The sequence below is a fragment of the Lycorma delicatula genome, chromosome 5 (assembly GCF_047948215.1).
Source record: "Lycorma delicatula isolate Av1 chromosome 5, ASM4794821v1, whole genome shotgun sequence".
Lineage (NCBI taxonomy): Eukaryota > Metazoa > Arthropoda > Insecta > Hemiptera > Fulgoridae > Lycorma > Lycorma delicatula.
The window spans coordinates 129,709,400-129,730,507 of NC_134459.1; the positions used below are offsets into that span (position 1 = coordinate 129,709,400).

Here is a 21,108-nt window from a genome sequence, read left to right on the forward strand (position 1 = left end):
CAACAAAAAAAAATATCACAGGTATATCAGGTGAATAAGGGTGAGTGCAATGGAGTCATGCCATTTTATGTTAAAAATTGTTGGATTTAGAGCTGGGTGAGTAAGCACATTGCCATAGTGGAAAACCCATTCACTTGTCTGCTACAAATCAACCTTTTTTATCACAAACTCTTGCACAATCTTCTTTAAATCTGTTAACCTTGGTTAACAGATTTAAAGGCACCAACTTTTTCACATAAAAAAAACAAATGACCATTCTCTTGATATGTTTGACTCTACTTGGCAAGCTTTTTTTAAGTAAGGTGATGTTGCAGTCTTTCACTGGCTTGATTATTGTGATTTGTTACCAGTAATGATCTTGGCAAATGGGTTTGGGGCTGCTGTTCTTTCAAAACATGGCATGCTTACAAGCGACACTTTTGCTGAGCAATCAAGAGCCAAGATACAAACTCTGCAGCAACCCTTATCTCCCAATCTTCCCATAAACTTTGTTGATCCAAACTCCAAATTACTCTAAACAACTTCTCAATTTCTTCAATGGTAAGAACGTCTGTCTTAAAGCTCAACTGTGCAAATTTTTTGACATTTTAATCTGATCAAGAAGTTTTGACATTTCACCTTTTTTTAAACGCAAAAACCACTCATAACATTTGAGTTTTTCATATAGCAGTATCCTTGTAAGCTGTTTTCAACATCACAATAGTTTTTGCAATGTTTTTCCAAAGCAATAAGCAAAACTTCATGGCCGTGCACTGTTTATTAAAGTCTGCCACGACAAAAAAGAGGCAGGTAAACAACTTTCACAAAAAAGTTCACATACGTCAGACAATTTCCTCTATGATGCCAATTTGAAGAATGACAATGAAAATTAACTTCACCCAGTGCTACACAATTCCAGTTGGGTACCCCTTCATATAGTCTCATTTCTTCCATGTAAAACTTTTCAGCTAGTGGAAACCTGTCTTTGGATTTCCCTCTAGATAAAAGGACATACAATGCAACTTTCCATAAGGCCAAGTTTTCTGATCTGTAATGGATGAACATTCCTGATTTTTTTTTGTAATGGTATCACAAACACTACCTAAAACTTGACTTACTGCTAAATTCTTTCTGAATCTGTTTGACGGTTTCAATGATTTGATGAATCTGGTTTTTGTTTAAACCAGATTTTTTTGCTTTTTGTTTAAACAATATCATCAGTTTCTCACATACTTGTCATAACCATTGTAACAGTATGTTCCTGTATATCTTTTTCATTTCTATTTTCCTTTTTCTGACAATTACCGTAAGAGTAACAGTAGAGAGAATGTAAAGCTATTATTCTATTGTCTCTCCAAAACAAATGTTAAATGATTTCACCAAAACAAAACATTCAGGGTGCTTCAGTTTATTTCCAACGGATTTTTACTTGATTAGTTAGATCTTTTCTGTTTACCATAACAGTATCGGTAAAATAGATTTCCAATTTTTTAACCTCCAATGCTAGTTCATAACCATAACAGAATCTTTAGCAAAGATTATGATATACTGTTTCATTAGCTCAATGTACAATTAACTGGATGAATGAATGTTTGTGACATAAATGAAAGGTCAGGTGTTAACCTGACCTTAGTGCAAGTTATTGCACTAAGATACAGTTCAACTAGACAATTATATCCAATAAAAGTATCTAAAGTTACATCAAGCCTTTTGTTTGTTTCATCACAAAAAAAATTTAGATGGATAAAGCTGTTACTGGATGAAAACCCAAACAAAAAAAATAATATTATAAAATAAATGTAATACGTATGTATAAAATATATTTAGTCCATTCAGTGCGCTGCTTTACAGTCTGGATGAAAATCCATAAGAAAAATAAATAATATGTATAATGTATAATAATAATCTTTTTCTTTTATTTGGCTTTTTCTGGGCAAAAAATGCTTTGGCGTTATTGCTCAAACACAATGTAAAAATGTTAAATCTTTAAAAACAATAAAATACATCTTACAATGAAAAAACCTGTAGAGTATGCAGAGATTAAAATAAAACTTGACATATCACACTATATATCTAATTAAGATAATATTACTATCTAAATAATGACATAAATAGCTGTAACAGTAACTCAAATATTTGAATATAAACGTATGGGCCCCAAGCAATCGTTTCATTATCACTCCCAGAATAGTTTGCATGTTAGCCCCTAGTATAAATTTGTGACAATGCCACATAACAGATACAATCCACAAGGATGTAGAGCACTGTTAGTCGTCAGTCCAGTAGGCAACAGATGCACCTGGTGCATCTGTTGCAACTGTTTTAGTCATCAGATATCCATGAGTGAGCTAGTGTGCCCCATTCGCAAACGGCAGATAATGAACCTCTTCTCAACAGTTGTTTCAGCATGAGCAGCTCCACGGTAAAATACTGTCCTTAATTAAGTCAAGTTTATTGTTCATGGTAGCATCCCACTCTCTTTGCCACTCATCATGAACTACCCTCTTCAGGAAACAGACAAAATTGTTACTTAGAAGCAAAGCAACTGGTAAAAGGAGGCTGAAAACATGCCTCTTCTGCTGCACTAGTTGTGTGCTCATTGCCTGAAATTCTGGGATGGGTTGAGAATCCAGCATAGGCTCACTGTTGTATTACGTCTAGTCATTTGCGAAATAACACACAAACAGGGTGTCTGGAATATAGATCACTAATTAATTGCCTGTAAGGCACTCATGGAATCTGAGCAAACAAGAATATGTCAAAATTCTGAGCTAACCACATGTAATACCTAATTAATGGCATAAAATTCTGATTATGCTGAAAAGGTCTAAAATATATGTTCTGCTGCCAATCACAAAACCACAACCAACATAATTAACCTTTCTGGAGCCGTCCATATAAACATAACATCAGGATTATGCTATTTATAATAATATAAAATTCATTTTACAAGATAACCAGATTTGTATTTTTATTGTATTGACAAAGATCAAAGCAATAATTAATGAGAGAAGGCTGCCAAGGAGGGTAATAAACATGGAGCAAAGTAAGGACTGGAAGTATTTAAGTAATAACAGTAAGTAATTATAATATTTAGGGCGGAGAAAAGATGTTGAGCTCTGATGCCTAGCGTAGCAGTAGATCTCAGCTGTTCCTGGTATCAATTAGCATTCTGGTTGAGAATACCACATTCAAAGATTAGATGAGTTGGTTGCGATTTAATGCAAGCCATTTAGGAGCGTATAATTTGCTTCTGTTACAAAGAGACGGCTAAGAGAGTGAGTAGTAAGCCATCTTACTATTGTTCACCAGCAGGCTTACATGGGGGCAAGAGCAAAAAGTACTTGTGGCAAGACAGATGAATGAATGATGGACTATATTGAGCATTTTTAGTGCCTTGGCCTGTGCCGACAAATAAGCCATGCAGCCGTAGTATAATCGGGAACTGACTAGCTAGAGCTTGGTAGAAGTGCAACATGCATTTATGATCAGCTTCCCCAATGGATATTATATATTATATACCCTCAGAAGATCCAACATTTTGACATTTACCTTCAGCTCCTTTAAACGTGTTACCCACGTTAGCCACTGGTCTAACCAAATTCCTAAAAATTTAACCCATGTGCATGCCTCAACTGGTTCAGCATGTAAATACAGTTGAGGGTCAACATGTCCCTTTAACCAGAAAAAAATCCAATTGCACTTTTTCCAAAGAAAACGTGAATCCACTAGATTTACACCACGATTCTAAGTTATTGTGTTTTGAAGCAGCTTCTCACTAGTAGCTAACATTTTACATGCTACATAAATAAAAAAATCATCAACAAATAAAGAACACATAACTGGTTTTCGCATGCAGTTTGTTATATTATTTAAGGCTACAGCAAGCAAAGTAACTCTTCATTTTGCGAGTCTCCTATCACCAACAGGATAATTTCTACGTGCAACTTATATCTCACAAAATCAGGGCAGTACAACTCAGAATCAGTTCAAGTGAAGCAACACTTGAAAGGAGGGATGATTACTGAACAGGAATGATCAATACAATGTAAAACACCGACTGGTCTGTCCTTGCCATGCAGCACAAAAACCGTCGTCTGAACAGCACCACTATCGACCAATTCGGTTAGTTCACCAAATCTGTGAATATGGTTTCTGGTGGCAAAGCCGTATGTTAATTCCACCGTATATGTTGATTTTGCCATATACAGTTAACAGCCGAATCATGTGAATGTGCTCATGGTAAATGCATACACCACTGCTACAGACAGTGAAATAACCTACTGAAACCATATCGTGTGAACTGACCCTTAGGATATCATAACGGGTGACAATTTTTTTGTTCTTTGGGTTTTTAGTAGTTTGCTGAACAGTTGGTGCAGCAGGAAAAAATAAGCTTAATGGATCAATAATAAAAATCATACAATATTGTATCAATAAAATTCATAACCTATAAAATACAAACAGTACCAAGAGACTGTTAAGCAAAGCAAAACAACACACATGAATTCAAAACAAAAACTTACTTCAATAAATGAAGCTGTTGCTGTAAACTCCCATTCATCATCAGAATTAATTTTTTTAAATATATCTTCAACAGCAAGTGGAATAATACCTTTAGGGTATTTCCCATCAGGAGAGTAATTTGTTCCCATTGTAAATGTTTTCCCAGATCCAGTTTGTCCATATGCCAAAATTGTAACATTGTACCCTGTAAAATATTGTTTTTTATTATCTCACAATCATGGTGCATATTACACATTTTTTGAACAGAAAGGAATTGTAAAATCTTATGAACAACTCTCCTAGTTTATTTTTAAACATATAATCAGAATACTCTCTCTCTCTCTCTCTCACTCTCTTTCTCATTTAACCAAAAACTCAGAATATAAAATAATCAAAAGGTTTGTACTAAAACAGCATATTATATCAATTATCATAGTTGATAGTGCATGTTTTTATATGAAAAGAAATTCATTTTTTTTATAAAAACCCTCCAAATATTATAAACAAAGTAATAAAATAAATGAAAAATCATAAAAAAAGCAATTAATAGATTAAAAACAAAACAAAGAAGCAATAACAGCATGAAATTATAAACATTAATCTGCTCAAAAAATAATCTCTCTAGAGGGTATTCCATTTTAATTCAACAATTTCAAAAATTTTATTGCATCACTATTTTTGATTTTGATGATGTTTGGTGAATAACTATCACCTTGTGGTGGCCAAAAAATTTTTTCTTGAGTAATATACTAACTTGTCTATAGATAACAGCCATTTTCATCACCTTTTCTATAGCATTCTAATTTTACATCATACAAAAGGTCAAAAAGGCTTTTTGGAAAGAATAATGATGGAACCATTTTAGTGTACTGTAAATTCATTTTGTTACATAACCAAATCGTGTAATGTTTACTGAAGTTATGTTTACAAATTTGTTTCTTTTTTTTTTAATTTTGGGCCCAAAATAAATAATAAAGGGCTTATGGTAACAGCCCTCTTTTTAATCTTTTAACTCTCAGATACTAGTAGTACTGATAAAAAAAAAAATTAGTCTGTTTCAAAGTGTCCATTAAAAAAATGACTGCCAAATCATACGATTTTTAAAATGTCTCATTTTTGGGGCTTAAAAACTACATGTGGGACAGGTGGGCAAAGAGGTTAACGAGTAATGAAGCCAGCAGAACCGCAAAAAATACCATTCCATCTATCCAAAAAATTTACAGCATGTATTTTTTCAACTAATGTAGATCTACTAAACAAAATATTGTGATATGTCTACAATGAGAACACACAAACTCACGTTTAAACAACAAAAGTGAATAGACCATGTACGGTCATGAATGCATGCGTAATCCTTAATGTAAACATTGTAGAAGGCTCAGTTACTGTTTTGATTTCATGTGACATATCGTATTGTTGCTAGTGTTAATACTGTAATTAGGTAATGTACAATTGTTTATAAAGTAATTTAATTAGCAATGAACTTCTCTTTTATGCGATATCTTTTACTTTTAATTTTATTAGAGAAATTTTTATTTTAGCTGTAGAGAAACTGGGATAAGACAAAGTAACTGTATTGTTATTGTAAGAACCCTTACATTTTATAATAACAGATTATGGAGTGTTCAATCGGCACTCGCACTGAAACAGTAAGTCACAAATTGACATATAATAAATATTGTATTACACGATATTTTAGTTTACTTAACAGCAAATAACATTATGTCTTTAAGAAGTGGATATACCGAAACAAAAAAATCTGTACTTTTCATAAAACCAAATATTTTCATATTAATGGGAAAAGTTGCTTGGATCCACTTAGCTGTCATATTTAAATGGTTAAGAAATCTCTTAGAGAAATATCTTTGACACTTTCAACAAGCAATCCAAATTTAAAATTAATTCCAGGTAGAGCATTGTGTATAAAATGCTTAAATAAAATACAAAAACCACAAGATGATACAGAAAGTGAACCAGAAGTCAAGATACATTGAGTCTCAATGTGTTATAATACAGTTGGTGAATAAAGCTTGTTCAGCACTTGGCATTTACACCATTAAGGCTCAAAAATGATCAAGCAGTGCAAAGAAACCAATTTTAAAAAATAAAGTTACAAATATAGCCAAGTCAGTTACAAGCAAATTAAACGATTCCTTTGATTTAAATATTTCTACAGAAGAAACCAATTTAGTACCACAAAATTATGCTGATTTAGGTAGGGAATATGAAGAATTAATAAAATAAAGAATAAAATGAAAACAGTTACGATCAATCCAGGAAAAATATTTTATGTTTATTGCCAAGCAGCTGGAGCATTCAAAAAATTCAAAATGAGTTTAGTGTTAATCACTATTTCGCCCGTCAATCCAAACAATTAGTTAAAACTGGAATGTTGCCACAAATCAGCAAAAAGAAGGATTGTATATCTGTAAGACAAGTTTACGGAAAGAAAATTAATGTTCAAAAAAGGATTATCTTGTGCAACCTAAGAACTGCACACAGTCTTCTCAACTGTACACAGTCTTCTCATTCATTCATTCTCTCTCTCTCTCTCTCTCTGTGTATGTGTGTGTGTCACCCACCAAAATGTAAAACTCACATTATCTGCTGTAAAAATGAATTTTGATTATAAAATTCTCCTTTCAACCATAGTATGTGATGTAGAAAATGAAACATGCATGCTGTTACAGTATGAAAAAATCCAGGCACTAATGAAGTGTTCAGATTACTGCAAGAGAGCTGGAATTATTTTGATTCTGAAATTATCTTCACACAGTGAATTTCTGTTGACTGTTGTGAACTACTCAAATTCTTCCATTTTTAAAGTACTTAGATAAACTTAAAAAAAAAGAGAAAATCTAATCTTTTTAGATAAAATCTAAAAAAGATAACATTTTGTTGCAAAGAAACAAGCTAATTTCCTCAACATTAAATAGGAAAACTTGTCAGAAGTGAATATATTATAATGGGAGACTTCTCTCAAAATTTGCCTCTTGTGATACAGGATGAAGTCCAGTCACACCACTGGTCAAAAACTTATGCCACAGTACATCAATTTCTCATATATTTAAAAAAGAAGGAAAATTACAAAGCCAAAGCCACTGTGTGATTTGTGAGTACTTGAAGCACAATACTACAAAGTTCTTCTGCTTTCCAAAAGCAAGTGATAAAGTAAAAACACTGTTACCACAAGTTAAACAATTTCTTAATTTTTCTGATGGCTCTTCAGCCAGTATAAAAAAGAATTTCATAGATTTGTGCTACCATCAAGGAGATTTTGAAATCATAGCGGAATGGCATACTTTTGCCTCATACCATGAAAAAGAACCCTTCACAGATATGTTCCAAGTCAGAAATGTATTCTGAAAGTATGGGCGACCTCTGAATTAGAAACATTTACGTTAGTATCGGTACACAAGGACATTAGTGTTTCTGATTGTTTTATACGTTTACCACAACCAAAATGTAAAAATTATGTTTGCTGTGTATACAATGGCAAGTGGTGGTTAGGCGAAGTCATTCAAGTCAAAATACATGAAAATGAAGAGAAATATTGAATACACTTTTTCCATCCGCAGAGTCCTGGTAGTTCACTCAAGAAATCATTGAGGGATAATCAAACATGGGTTCAACTGGAAAATATTTTAAAGATGCTCACAACTTCAGAGCTTTCTCTACCAACTACTGGAAGAAGACAACATTACACTAAAGATGAATGAGGACTTACCAGTTCTACTCGAAAAAAAAAAATGCCAAGAGCACTAAGTTATGTTATTTAAGTTTGTTAAAAAGTGCTAGATTTATTCATACTTCCATTAGCAGGAATAAAATAAGGTAAAAGTGAATTGAACAACTTGTTAAATGTATTAATCATTTTGTAATTATTATTTATCATTCTGTAATTCACTCAATTATCAATTTATTCATTCTAATGAGTTTAATTGTAATTTTTATATATTGAAAATAATACATAATATCAGTGTTTTTGGATACGTTGTTTACAGTAAGAAGGAACAGTGTTTTCTGTGAACAGTTTTGTGAGCTTCATTACTTGTCAACCCCTTTGAGTAACAAAATAAATTTTATATGATTTTAAAATGCATAAAACGTACTTACTGCTGTAAACATTTCAGATTTTTGCCACCTGTCCCACATGTGGTTTTTGAGCCACAAAAATGAGATTTTCAAAATCATACGATTTGGCGGCCATTTTTTTTAATGAAGGACACTTCGTAACAATCAATTTTTTTTTTATAAGTACTACTAGTAATCTAAGAGTTAAAAGGTAAAAAACAGGCCTGTTACCCTAAGTCCATTATTTATTTTGAGCCCAAAATCTGAAAAAAAGCAATTTGTAAATGTAACTTAAGTAAACATTACAAGATTTGGTTATGTAACAAAATAAATTTTGAGTACACTAAGATGAAGAAGTTCCATCTTTACTCTTTCCAAAACGCATTTTTGACCTACTGTATGATGTAAAATTAGAATTCTACAGCTCATGGAAAGTGACAAAAATGGCTGTTTTTATGGCAAGTTAGAAAACAGTATATCAGTCAAAAAAAAATTTTTTTAAATATAAAAAAATATTTTTTGGCCACAAGGTGGATAGTTATCACATACCAAACATAATCAAAATCAAAAATAGTGATGCACTTATCATTTGTTGAACCCCTATATAAAAAATGTTGCTGAAATTAATGATGCATTAACAAATTCTCAAAAATTTTACCTAAAATTTCAAACATCCATTTTTCAGTTAATTTGTAATTCTAAAAATACACAAAATTAAAAAAAAATTGAAAAATACCTATACAATTATGAAACCAAGATTGCTAAGATACCCCTAATTACAAATCAATATAGAGAACTATTTCAAAAACTGAAATAATGTAAAAAGATTTTAATTACCTCGATTAAAAATTAACAAAATAGGTCCTAACTTCACATTTTAAACAAATTATTTAAACCAGATGTATCAGCCTAATTCTGTACTTTTTTTGTTCCACTTATAATGTTACAATAAAAAAATCAGATGTGGATACAAGATGACTTCCTTGTGACCCCTAAACTTTTTATGATTTTCTGACAACTAATTTAAAAAAAAAATTCAAATAGCTCTGAGAGGCTGGTGATATGTTTCAATTTGCACAACTTTCAGTGTTTTTGTAGATGTTTATGGCAAATAAAAAATTTCTTTTATATTGTACTAAGAAAAAAGTTATAACCTCTCAAAAATCATGAAAAACCTGTTAAAAGCAATACCATTTTGACTCTCTAAATAAGTGCTCTCCACGGGGATTTCTTGTCTTCTTGGCACTTTAAAATTTTTAGAATTATTACTATAGCTGAAATAGACTTGTTTGAACCATTCAATTGTAGTGTACATCTTATAACAGGCACTTGAAGTCATTTTCAGTCATCAGAAAAACTGGTGTTGCAACATGCTCATTTATGCTTGTTGCATCGTTTAGCTCTGCAGTTACAGAGCTGAATGAAGTCAGTGACCTGTTTACATCTTTACCGAGCGTCAAACTTCATCCTGTGTTTTACTTAATATTATATTTGCAAATTTTAAAATCAGTTAAATGTTTACATTTTTTCAAGTAATTTCACATAAAACAATGTTCTATAGAAATTAATGAGAATGAAGACAGTGTATTATAAAACAGTTTATGGTATAGTGCCAAAAGAATTAAAATTTGTCAATTTAGTGATGAAAACCAACAACTTATATTTTTACGTGTTAATTCAGATGTCACTAGTATTTGTAAATATCATGAAAAAATATTTTTATCAATATTTTTATCAAAATTTAGTCACCTGTATGGACAGTTCTGTTGTGAGCCTTTGAGAACAGTTAAGAAAAACTTAACATTAGAGCAAACTCTTAAAAGAACACATTTTTTCAAATTTAAATTTAGTTCTCAGAAAAGTCTTGTTTTGTTATCCGTTTCAAAAGTATTTTTTTCAAAAAGAAGAGATATCACAGCTGTTGGTTAACCACACTAAATTATAAATTCACTGCTACAATAACAGACTATTTCATTCAAGAATAATTAAAATTTTGCTACAATTTATTTTTTCTTTGATAGTATTCACAAAAATAAACCAATATAAAAATAAAAATGAATTCTTGAAAAAAAAATGTAGGAAACTCATTGAAATCTCAGTGTGGGTGGGGGTTTAACAAGCATTTTTGAAACAAAATTGTATTACGTTACTGGTATTGGTTAAGTTACAATTAAATTACGACCTATCATTAATAATTTTAAAAAAAACTATTTTAAAAATATTGATATCAACTTCAACAACATAGGGGCTAAATACAAAAAAATGTATGTGCAAACGACCAGAAACCCCCTAGGAGCACTTATTTAGCGAGTCAAAATTGTTATCGCTTTAACAGATTTTTCATGATTTTTGAGAGGTTATAACTTTTTTTATAAGTACAATACACAAGAAATTTTGGTTATTTGCCATAAGCATGTACAAAAACACTACAAACTGCAAATATCCAATTTTTATCACCAGTCCTACCAGAGTTACTTGAAGCTGAGTTACTTTTCAGAAACTCAAAAATTTAGAGGTAAGTATATTACCATTAATATTATTTATGGTAAAACAACATATACCTACACATAAAAAAATAATTCAAACTGTGTCTGCCATCCCTGCCTCTTGAAAAAATAACCAAAAGTGAAATTTTACTGTTTTTCATGTTCAACTTTATTGGCAATTTAGAAAGATAGGTAAATAAGCCACTGGACCAATCTCTTACCTTGAAAAAATATGATTAAATTGCTTTCTGTTTCATCCTTCCAGGTGCAACAGTTTCTTAGTTATGATCTTTTCTGTAAACCCTTACAATCACAAAAATAGGTGTGCACACCGTAACAAAAATGGCTGTCACAGATAAACTCTTTTAAAAAAAATTAAAAAAAAATAGTTTTAAGGTTTAAACATGTAGGAAACAAGTGGGTAAATTTCAAGATGAAGGATACTTCAAATGGATTGATGGTGACATACTCAAGTCACCTCTACATCCAATTATCATTGCATTAGTTTTAGTTCACTAAAAGCATTTTGTCTATTCTTACCAACCAGTTAAGTCATTCTTTAACTTACTAAACAATTGCAACCAGTTTTAATTTTGGAATGTGTTTTTGGCAGATAATGGAAAATCTAAATATCACATTTGTAAAACTTTACTCCCATTTTTCTAATTATATACACAACAATTTTACCAACATACTCTTTCTTTCCATCAATCACACCATTTAATTCAAGACATTTTCTATTCCTTTCCCAATGCTCCAAGTGATTAACTTTTTATTTTTTCAATCACAATTTCTTTGTTTCAGGGGAAAGATTCAATTAGATTTTGTTCAAGCATTGGCAAAAGTTTTAATTGTGAAAATAAATCATAACTAGATTATATAAGTTATTTTAACTTCTTAGTCTTTCTCTAACTGAAGAATAAGCTCCTTAAAAGCAGTTAGATAATTTTTCATTATTCTTTTGAATTTTTAGATTATAATCTGAAGTATTGCAAACATTTAACATTATCGGTTTCAAAATTCAACTATAGCAAAATTATTCAGCATAATTTCTTTAAAAAAATCATTTTTTAATAGCAAAACATTCACAAAGGAAAGTCTTTGAACAATTTCAATATAATCTAATAAGATAACAGATAATAAAATTAAACTTTAATTAGTGCAACTAAATAATTGTTAACATACCTTTGAAAAGCTGTTTCAACAATTCTTTGACAGCAGCATCATAGATTTCTTCCTGCTGCGCTTCATGGGAAAAAACATAATTAAATGTAAACCCTTGATTGTGTCCTTTAAATACAATTTGCGATTCTTTCTTATAAACATCTAAACAAAGTCTGCTACCCTTTTCAATTTCTGATTCATTTAGGGGTCGTACTCTTACAGCAACTTGGACAGTATCATGGGCTGCCATCTAAAATAAAAATTATAAACAAATTGGATTTTTATTTTAGCTGCATTTCAACAAGATAACGTAAAAAATAACTAATTAAGAAATGAATACACTCATACAAACCAACAACGCAAAATGTTCATATTGAGAAAGACAACAGTACTGTTGTTTTGTTTGTCTGTAGACAGAGATGGAGCTATAACAGCACAGTCTGGGCTTAATCCTACTGATCAAAGTGACATGGTTGTCAATCCATTCTAAACAAGAGATGGTGTCTGTTTAAAATAGGTTACTGTATTTTTTGGGAACCTGTCATTTCTTTCTGATTACAGTAATAAAGCAATTACAAATATTAATTTTTACATTACTGTATTCATAAATAAGATAAATAATTTAACCTGCAATTCATTACAATTTAATTAAACACTTTCACTAAAACTGTACCATATTTCACAGTATTATATTCAATGCTGATAGTAATAATTCAAGCACATAGGCCTACCGAATCCCAGCCTCTGTGGCGCAAATGGTAGCGTCTCGGCCTTTCACCTGGAGGTCCAGTGTTTGAATCCCAGTCAGGCATGGCATTTTCACATGCTACAGAATCGCAAGGCCTACAGAATAGTAACAAGTTAGATAAAACTGCAGAATAAAAATTAAATATTTTTATATTAATTTACTAAATAAACAATCATTACTATCTTATAAAGTACTTAACCAGTTTCATCTGCAGTTTCCGTAGACTATCTTCTAATACGATAGTATGACATCTTACATTACCACATCTGTTTTACAGTAAGAATTCATTATCTCCTGAACTTTTGACGCTGATCTTTTCCAGTCTTCTACAGTAATTGATGAAATAAATTGCATCTAATGTAATGGCACTCAGTTCTGTTAATGACAAGTGTGACATATTGCAATCTAAAATTATTTTTTTTTTTCAACCAGATTCCAAATAAAGATTTTCAACTGGATTAAAATCTGGGTGGTAAGGTGACAATCTAAGCACTGTAATTCCTTTTTTATTTAGTATTTCGTCTAATTCATATTGTGGTTAACTTCTTTTTAGTTAGATCTGGGTTGTAGTTAACATTTTTTTTTTGAAGCCATTCTTAAACATCTTTATGGTAAAAGCATTATCTAACAAATACCATTTGTTAGCAGTCCTAGAATAACTTGCTTTAAAACCTCTTTATGATAATTTGTTTAACTCGGAATTGTACATTAAAAAAGCACCATTTATGAATCCCATATCCCCACCCACGTGAGTCTCAATTCAGTCAGTGGCACTACTATTAACAAAAACATCTGCACTTTTATACTCTATAATTTGTGTGTACCTGAGAGTGTTTCAACTAAGTATATGACTGGTCTCATGCTCAAAAAAATGCACATTTTGAGATTTTGTAAAATCTTATTCACACAAAATCAGTCTACTGTTTTTACATTTCCTGAATAGAAAATCCATAGATCTTACAATTATTTCCCTAATAGCAGTAAAATTCAGTTCCTCACAACAAAAATCATGTAATTCATATAGTAGATATATTGCCTAATAGAATTTTAAATATTTAGAAATTTTCTTCTAATAACACCTGTGGAAATCATCTTCATATTTATTCTGGAGTAATTTATATTTTTTTCTTTGGCGTTTGAATTTGACAACCAGTAGCCTCTGTTTCATATCCAATTTTTCTAATGTTAATTACTATAGATCAGCTTAGGTTTAGCATTCTACCACATTCCACTGCTTTCATAAGAGATACCAATAATCCAATTTTTTCTTTGTTTATGAACGTAAAATGCGAGACGATGCACTTGGCATATTTTCTGCATTTCCAATGCAAAGAACCGAGAATGTTTGTTTTTAATAGTAATAAAACGTCTAAAAATTATGTAATATGCATTATGTCTCTGTAATTATATCATCACTTAAACCAAAACAATTAATGTAGAACATTTATACTTTATTTACTTATAAATACTTTTCTTTTAGTACAATATATTTTCATCATGCTCATGTTTTAAAATACACTGACTAAGAAAGCAATCGCACTTATTACAAAACAACAGGGCAAAAGATAAAATTCATTTATACAAAAATAGCCGTAATTAAGCAGAAACTAATGTCTTATTAAACATTGAAATTAAAATGACATCAATTACTTCATTAAAATGAAATTAATAAAAATAAAACCTAAGAAATAATATAATGTTATGTAAAACTATGATATATGTTTACATCCATACATACAGATAAAAATGTTTAAAACAGCATCTAATCTCATGGCAGAAGTAACAATTGTTTCATTAGAACCTGAAATGAGACTATACACAGGAATGTTTGTAAACTCTCCAAGTATGCACCTCACCTTGTCAACCAGGACTTCATTTTTTTACTAATATTTTTACGTAAACACTGACTCATATGAAGTTCAACGTGTGCATCTTTTTTTTTTTAGTTGCACATTAAAATGTTTTGAAAGACAAAATGCCAGAAATGACAAAATTTGCTTGCTACCAGGAGACAGCAAAGTGCAAAATAAGAGTGAAAAAGTGACCAGTTTCAAAAAATTTGTTGAAAGTACTGAGATTACTGCAAATTCAGTCAGGTAACATCTGTAACTACAGCTCAGTTAGTAAATGAATTCTATTATAGTGAAAATGTATACAGCAATGGCTGGAAAGAAGCTTTATTACAACTAGTGATGACAAAGCAAAAAGTTAGTTAGAAGAGGGGCAAGTTTTGGGTAACCTAAAGGAAGTTGGTTGGACGTTCATAAAGAAAGTTTGGATTTTAAAGAGACAACACATCAGATGAATGTTTCTAAATCGTTTAAGTTATTTATAAGCTACATGTACAAATTGTATCTTAGTGAGAAAAATTTTAGTTATATTATTCAGTCCAAATAAAGTTTTGTTTTGAATGTAGACTACACCAAAAAACTACACCAAAAAACTATCAAACCTGTGTTAACTTTTATACCTTTCACTCTCTCTCTCTCTCTTTCTGATTAGTCTCCAAAACCACTGTAAGGTATTATTTCAGAAGATGAATGAGGATGATATGTATGAGTATAAATGAAGTCTAGGTCTTCTAGAACAGTCTCAGATCAACCATCCCTAAGATATGTGGTTAATTGAAATCCAACCGCCAAAGAACATCGATCGTTATGCACGATCTAGTATTCAAAACCGTATAAAGTATATGCCTTTACTAGGATCTGAACTGTTATATCTAGAACCATTCATCCACACACATTTGATCGACCCTACTAGAAATTAAACACAAATACAAGTTAACCATGATGCAATGCAACTGTAAGTTATAATAGGGAAACGGTACGAGACAGTAATTTCAAGATATACACAAACAAATATTTAATAAAATCGAGGTATTCAATGGTATATTTCATCCACATATAAAGCTAAAAGTTAGCAGAGTAGTCGTAATTATTAATAAAAAAAGAAAATAAATCACTCATCTATTATAAATAATATTCAACCTGAAAATATGTGTAAGATAAAATTGTGCCCTAAAGCAAATTAAATCTACATACTGTAGTACATATACATTCACACAAAAATAAAAAATTACTTACAATATCAGTATCAATTAATCCTAACTGTTTTTATTAATTTTACCACGTTTAAAATATTAATATAATAAGTGTAAAAATTAAAAAGGTTTAAAAAACAACGCACCAAATGTTAACTATAACTAGAAACAATGGAACGGAAACGATGCTACAACCACAAAATCCGTTATGTTACTTTTGAAAAACATGCGTGCCAATCGAAATTAATGAAGTGGTTATTTTACTATTAAACAATTCTCAATTTCGTTCACCAGAAATATTTTGTTCATTATTACAATATTAATTTTAACTTCCTTGGCCAATCAAGTACAACTGAACGATAAAAATAATGACTTATGCAGTATTAAGCTTTCTATGACAATTAATTCACTCTATAATAAAATAAGTTATAAAGCTCGATTTTTAATTAGAATTGAATAAGATATTTTAATTATAAAATATAATAATTAAAATTAAGTTTTTCCTATAAATGTTTACGAAATAACAATTAAGTGCTGTTATAGTATCTTTGCTGTATTATATCATACGTAAACTTGAAAAAAAACCGAAGACCAAATGAGTGTTATTTTAAATTTAGTTCGAATTACATGAACATCTATGAATCTGATATTCAAAACAATTACAGATGTTGATTTATACTTTTAACCCACTCTTTATTATTATTAACTTTTGTATTTATGGATACTCTTAAAATCAAAATTAATTATCAAGGATTATTATGAGGATAACAGTAATCGAACGAATCAAGGTTTTGAGAATGTATCAAATGTATACCAATTGCATTCTTATCAATGGAGCCCACTCTCCATTTCTGATATGATCCATTTTATGTGTAAAAATAATGAACTGATTTGAATGAAGCATCTACTTGTTTTTTCAAATGCTTTAAACTTCATTGATCTTATGTAAAGTTTTTTACTTGTCAAAAATCACAAGAATTCATTTTTGTATTTATTAGTACAGTTAAAGGAGATTGTTTTATAGTGATCACGATGAATTGAAATTAAGGATACTTTTGAAAAATATAGAAAGTATATTTAATTTTTTTTATTAATGAAAAACACTTACTCTTGTGGCTTAAATTTTTATTTATAAATAAAAATATCACTTTGATGTGTAGAATTTTCAATGAAGTATTACATTAATGGATTCTGGTTCAGTTAAGTGTTTGGATGGGAGTGACATGTAGAGTATACAATGTTACATTATCATATTCAATGTTTCATTATCATATTCAGTGGAAAATACAAAGTAATAAGTAATTTTATATACAATACAAAGTAATTTTATATCTAAATAAAAGCATCCATTTCTGATAATAGTTTAGATTACATTCTAACAAATCAGACTTTTTTAAACAATCGTAAAAATAGAGAGCAATTTATGTTAGAAAAAACTAACATAATGGCATTATAAAGCTATCACACAACACAAATTTGAATCAATTTCAATTTCTAACTACACCATCTCTGAGAGTAAGAATAACTTCAAAGACAAAATAGACCAATAAAATTAATCCATATTCCATAATCTAATTAATTAAACCATAATTTATTTGAATTTATCTATATTCATACGATCTTCTCCATAAAATTGAACACTACTACAAAATCACACATTTTCTCATCCTTTAGATAGCTACAAAAATTCCCAAACTACATTTAAAACCTGCAAATTCAATAAACATCTACCCAAAACAACTTAATACAAACAGAAGCTCACAGAAGTTAATAAGGTCACCTGTAGTATCAGCTCCTAATGTATGACAAGCGACTGAAAAGCATTTTCAAATCTGCAAAATACATCTTTTAATGTTTAAAGTTGAATTAATTTAATAATACTAAAAGCATGAAATTTTACCCACTATCAAAAGTATTCAATTTTTTTCAACATTCACTGTAAAAAAAATTCTGATGTAGACACTACATAACTTCCTTGAGCGCCTATTAAATTACATATACACATTTATGGCTGCACTTCATTTAAACTTATTTCATTTGAAAGTTAGATGCGATCCTCCAATTCTTTAATAAAGTGGACAGTTAGTTACACAATTACATTATGGTAGACACCACATTGCACCACACTTCTTTGTGGTTTCTGTATCAGCATTTTATATTAGTTTATATATCAATTTTGTTTCGTGTCACTCAAATAGATAAATGGTGTAAGGGAGAACGCATCAGAGCCCTAAACATGCACATATTGGTTCGAATCCAACTTCATTCTTCATTCTTTTTTTTTGTAATTTAAATATATTGATTTATTAATAATTAAACCTCTGATTGTAAAAATTTTTGAATTAAAATGAAAAGTACAAAAAATTTTATTTCACTAATAACTTATGATTTTTTTTTCACTTTTTTATATTGTTATTATTGAATTATTATTTATTTTTAATTCGTTTTTCAATCAAAGGTTAATAATCATTAATAAATCAATATATTTAAATTAAAAAAAAAAATAAAAAAAATATATGTGTATGAAGTCTGATTCGAACCGATGTGATTTCCCTTTCTAAGGTGTAAATATTTCATTAATTAAAATTTTATTTTGCTATAACTCAAGAACCAAGGAAAATAAGTAAAACTTATGGTATATCGTTGAAAAGCTCTAAACGAGAGCTTATTACTGCAGTTAAGAAAAAGTCCAAAATCCAGTTTATTTAGACATCTGATTGTAAAACATTTTTGGCCCAGTCAATTGCAATCAAAACTGTAGGTGCATAACTATATGTATTACCATGCATATGTAATTACGTACAGACATCATGTCGAAACTAGTCAAAATGGATTCAGGGATGGTCAGAATGAATATTTCCATTGAAATCTGAAATTTTTTGGATTACAATATTTTCTTTACTATACAAGATACATATGTACATATGTATCTCGCATAACTCAAAAACGATTAGCTATAGGATGTTGAAATTTTGGATTTAGGACTGTTGTAACATCTAGTTGTGCAAATCCTCTTTTGATTGCAATTGAATAAACCAAAAGTGTCCAAAAAAGACCAAATCCAAAAACTGGATTTTTTTTTAACTGCAGTAATAAGCCCTCATTGAGTGCTTTTCAATGATATAACATACATAAGTGATACTTATTTTGATTGGTTCCAGAGTTATAGCCAAATAAAATTTTAATTAATGAAATATTTGGATCTTACAAGAGGAAGGAAAGGCACAACAAAAAATGTTTACAATAAATAATAATTAAATAATAACAATAAAAAAAAAAATATGAAAAAATATCAGAAGTTATTAATAAAATAAAATTGTTATTAATAAATGTTCTTTTCATTTTAAAAAAATGGGTATATGTAACTTAATAGGCATACAAGGAAGTCATGTGGTGTCCACATCAGATTTTTTTAGCTATATTTTTCAACATCACAGGGATTTCTTAACAAGTATTTAATGCCATAACTTTTTGGGGAAGGAACCTTTTCTTTTTGTCAGTCATCTTTCTGACTATTTTCAATGGATTAAGTTCTACAATTCAGTGCCAAAAGTACATTATTAAAAATGTTGTATTTTACTGGTGGGCACATATTTTTATAACAAAGGATTGTCTTACAATAAATTATAAACAAATTATTTAAAAGCGTTTACTATTATTCAAATAAATAACATTGAAATTCATCAGTATTGTCTCAGGTAGTGATGATAAAGACATTTGGGACATACAAATCTTATACACATAGAATGACAAAGATGCAGTTTGAAAATGTATGCTCATTAATTATTAAAATAAAGCTATCAAGTACAGCAGTTGCATTAATATTAAAAAAATCCCTTTCAGCATGTCAGAAGGAGGTAGATTTCACCGGTGCTAAGTAGGGGATAAAAAAGATTTCCACTATAAAGTTAAAAAAACTTCAAATTTACTCAATACGACAATGGTAGCATGTGAAAAAAAGTTTCACATGCTTAGCATATGACAAGCCCCCATCTTCTTACAATTCCAGTAATATTTTGGTTATCCCTTGCTATAGGTTTTTTTTCTTCGTTAACCTCCAGGACCACCATTAGGTATTGCATCAGTTGATGAGATAAAATGATTTGTAGTGTGTGAAAATGCCATGCTGACCGGGATTTGAACCCAGACCCTCCGGATGAAAGACTGAGACGTGACCACTCATGCCACGGAGGCCATAATGGTTGGTCATATCAAAAATTGTTTTCAGACAAAAGATTTAGGTAATATTTAAAGGACTAATGACCTCATTAAACTGATTCAATACTGTGCCTATTAACCCTAAAATGACTCACTGGGATCCAACAACACCACGGTTAATATACATTGTTTTTCTAGAATCAAGGATGGCGAGAATTAAATCTAACCTCTTTGTAAATAAATTCCAGACATTCAGAAAGGTATCGGCACCACCTGTGAGTTCACTCTGTCTCATTGGTTCAGATAAACATATCTGTTCCCACCTTGGGGTGCCTCAGACCCTGGCATGTCAGTAGTGAATGATCTTTTTCGAGCGTGGGGTAACTTAGAACCCAGCATGCCAATATTGATCAACCTTTTTCTAAAAGGTAGGTAAGTATTTTTATTTTATACTGCAGCTCATTATAGATTGATTCTTTTATTTCCATTGACAGTTTGAATTTGTCATCACTTTTGCAAGCTAAAAATATCAGCCAAAATATTTCCATTTATTTTTTAAGGTTTATAATGGCAACTCCTTGTTATTCAACAGCTGAAGAACTTGTCCATGTTCTTTGAGAACTTGATGAAGAGAAGTGTGCAGGTTTACCATTTGGAGATGAATCGTCAGGATCTGATGAAGATAACAATGAGCGTCAAAGTTTTTCTGATTCTGTGAAAAGTGCTGATGAGGACAATGCTGAAACACCTGCATGTAGTTCAATATTGAAAAGGAAGAACTCATACAAATGGAGTTCTGTTATCCCTTCTCAAAAAGGAAGATTGATAAGTAAAAATATTGTTACTCACATTCCCGGACCCAAAGGAAGTGCTGAAACTGTTAATTCACCTTTGGAAGCTTGAAATTTGCTTTTTACAAGGAATATTATTTCCAAAATTGTTTTACACAG

The 21,108-nt window shown here is 30.3% G+C and overlaps 1 protein-coding gene across 1 annotated transcript in view; it reads right to left on the bottom strand.

The window, feature by feature from the left end:
- The window catches only part of Klp3A (kinesin-like protein 3A), a 78,801-nt gene extending 62,634 nt beyond the window's left edge, over positions 1 to 16,167 (bottom strand). Inside the window, exons 1-3 of the mRNA XM_075365374.1 lie at positions 16,044 to 16,167; positions 12,231 to 12,459; positions 4,506 to 4,690 (exon numbers count right to left, since the gene is read on the bottom strand). Coding sequence (XP_075221489.1) covers positions 4,506 to 4,690; positions 12,231 to 12,459 — 414 coding nt within the window. The 5' untranslated portion in view covers positions 16,044 to 16,167. The remainder of the gene's footprint in view (positions 1 to 4,505; positions 4,691 to 12,230; positions 12,460 to 16,043) is intronic.
- Between the last annotated feature and the right edge of the window lie 4,941 nt (positions 16,168 to 21,108).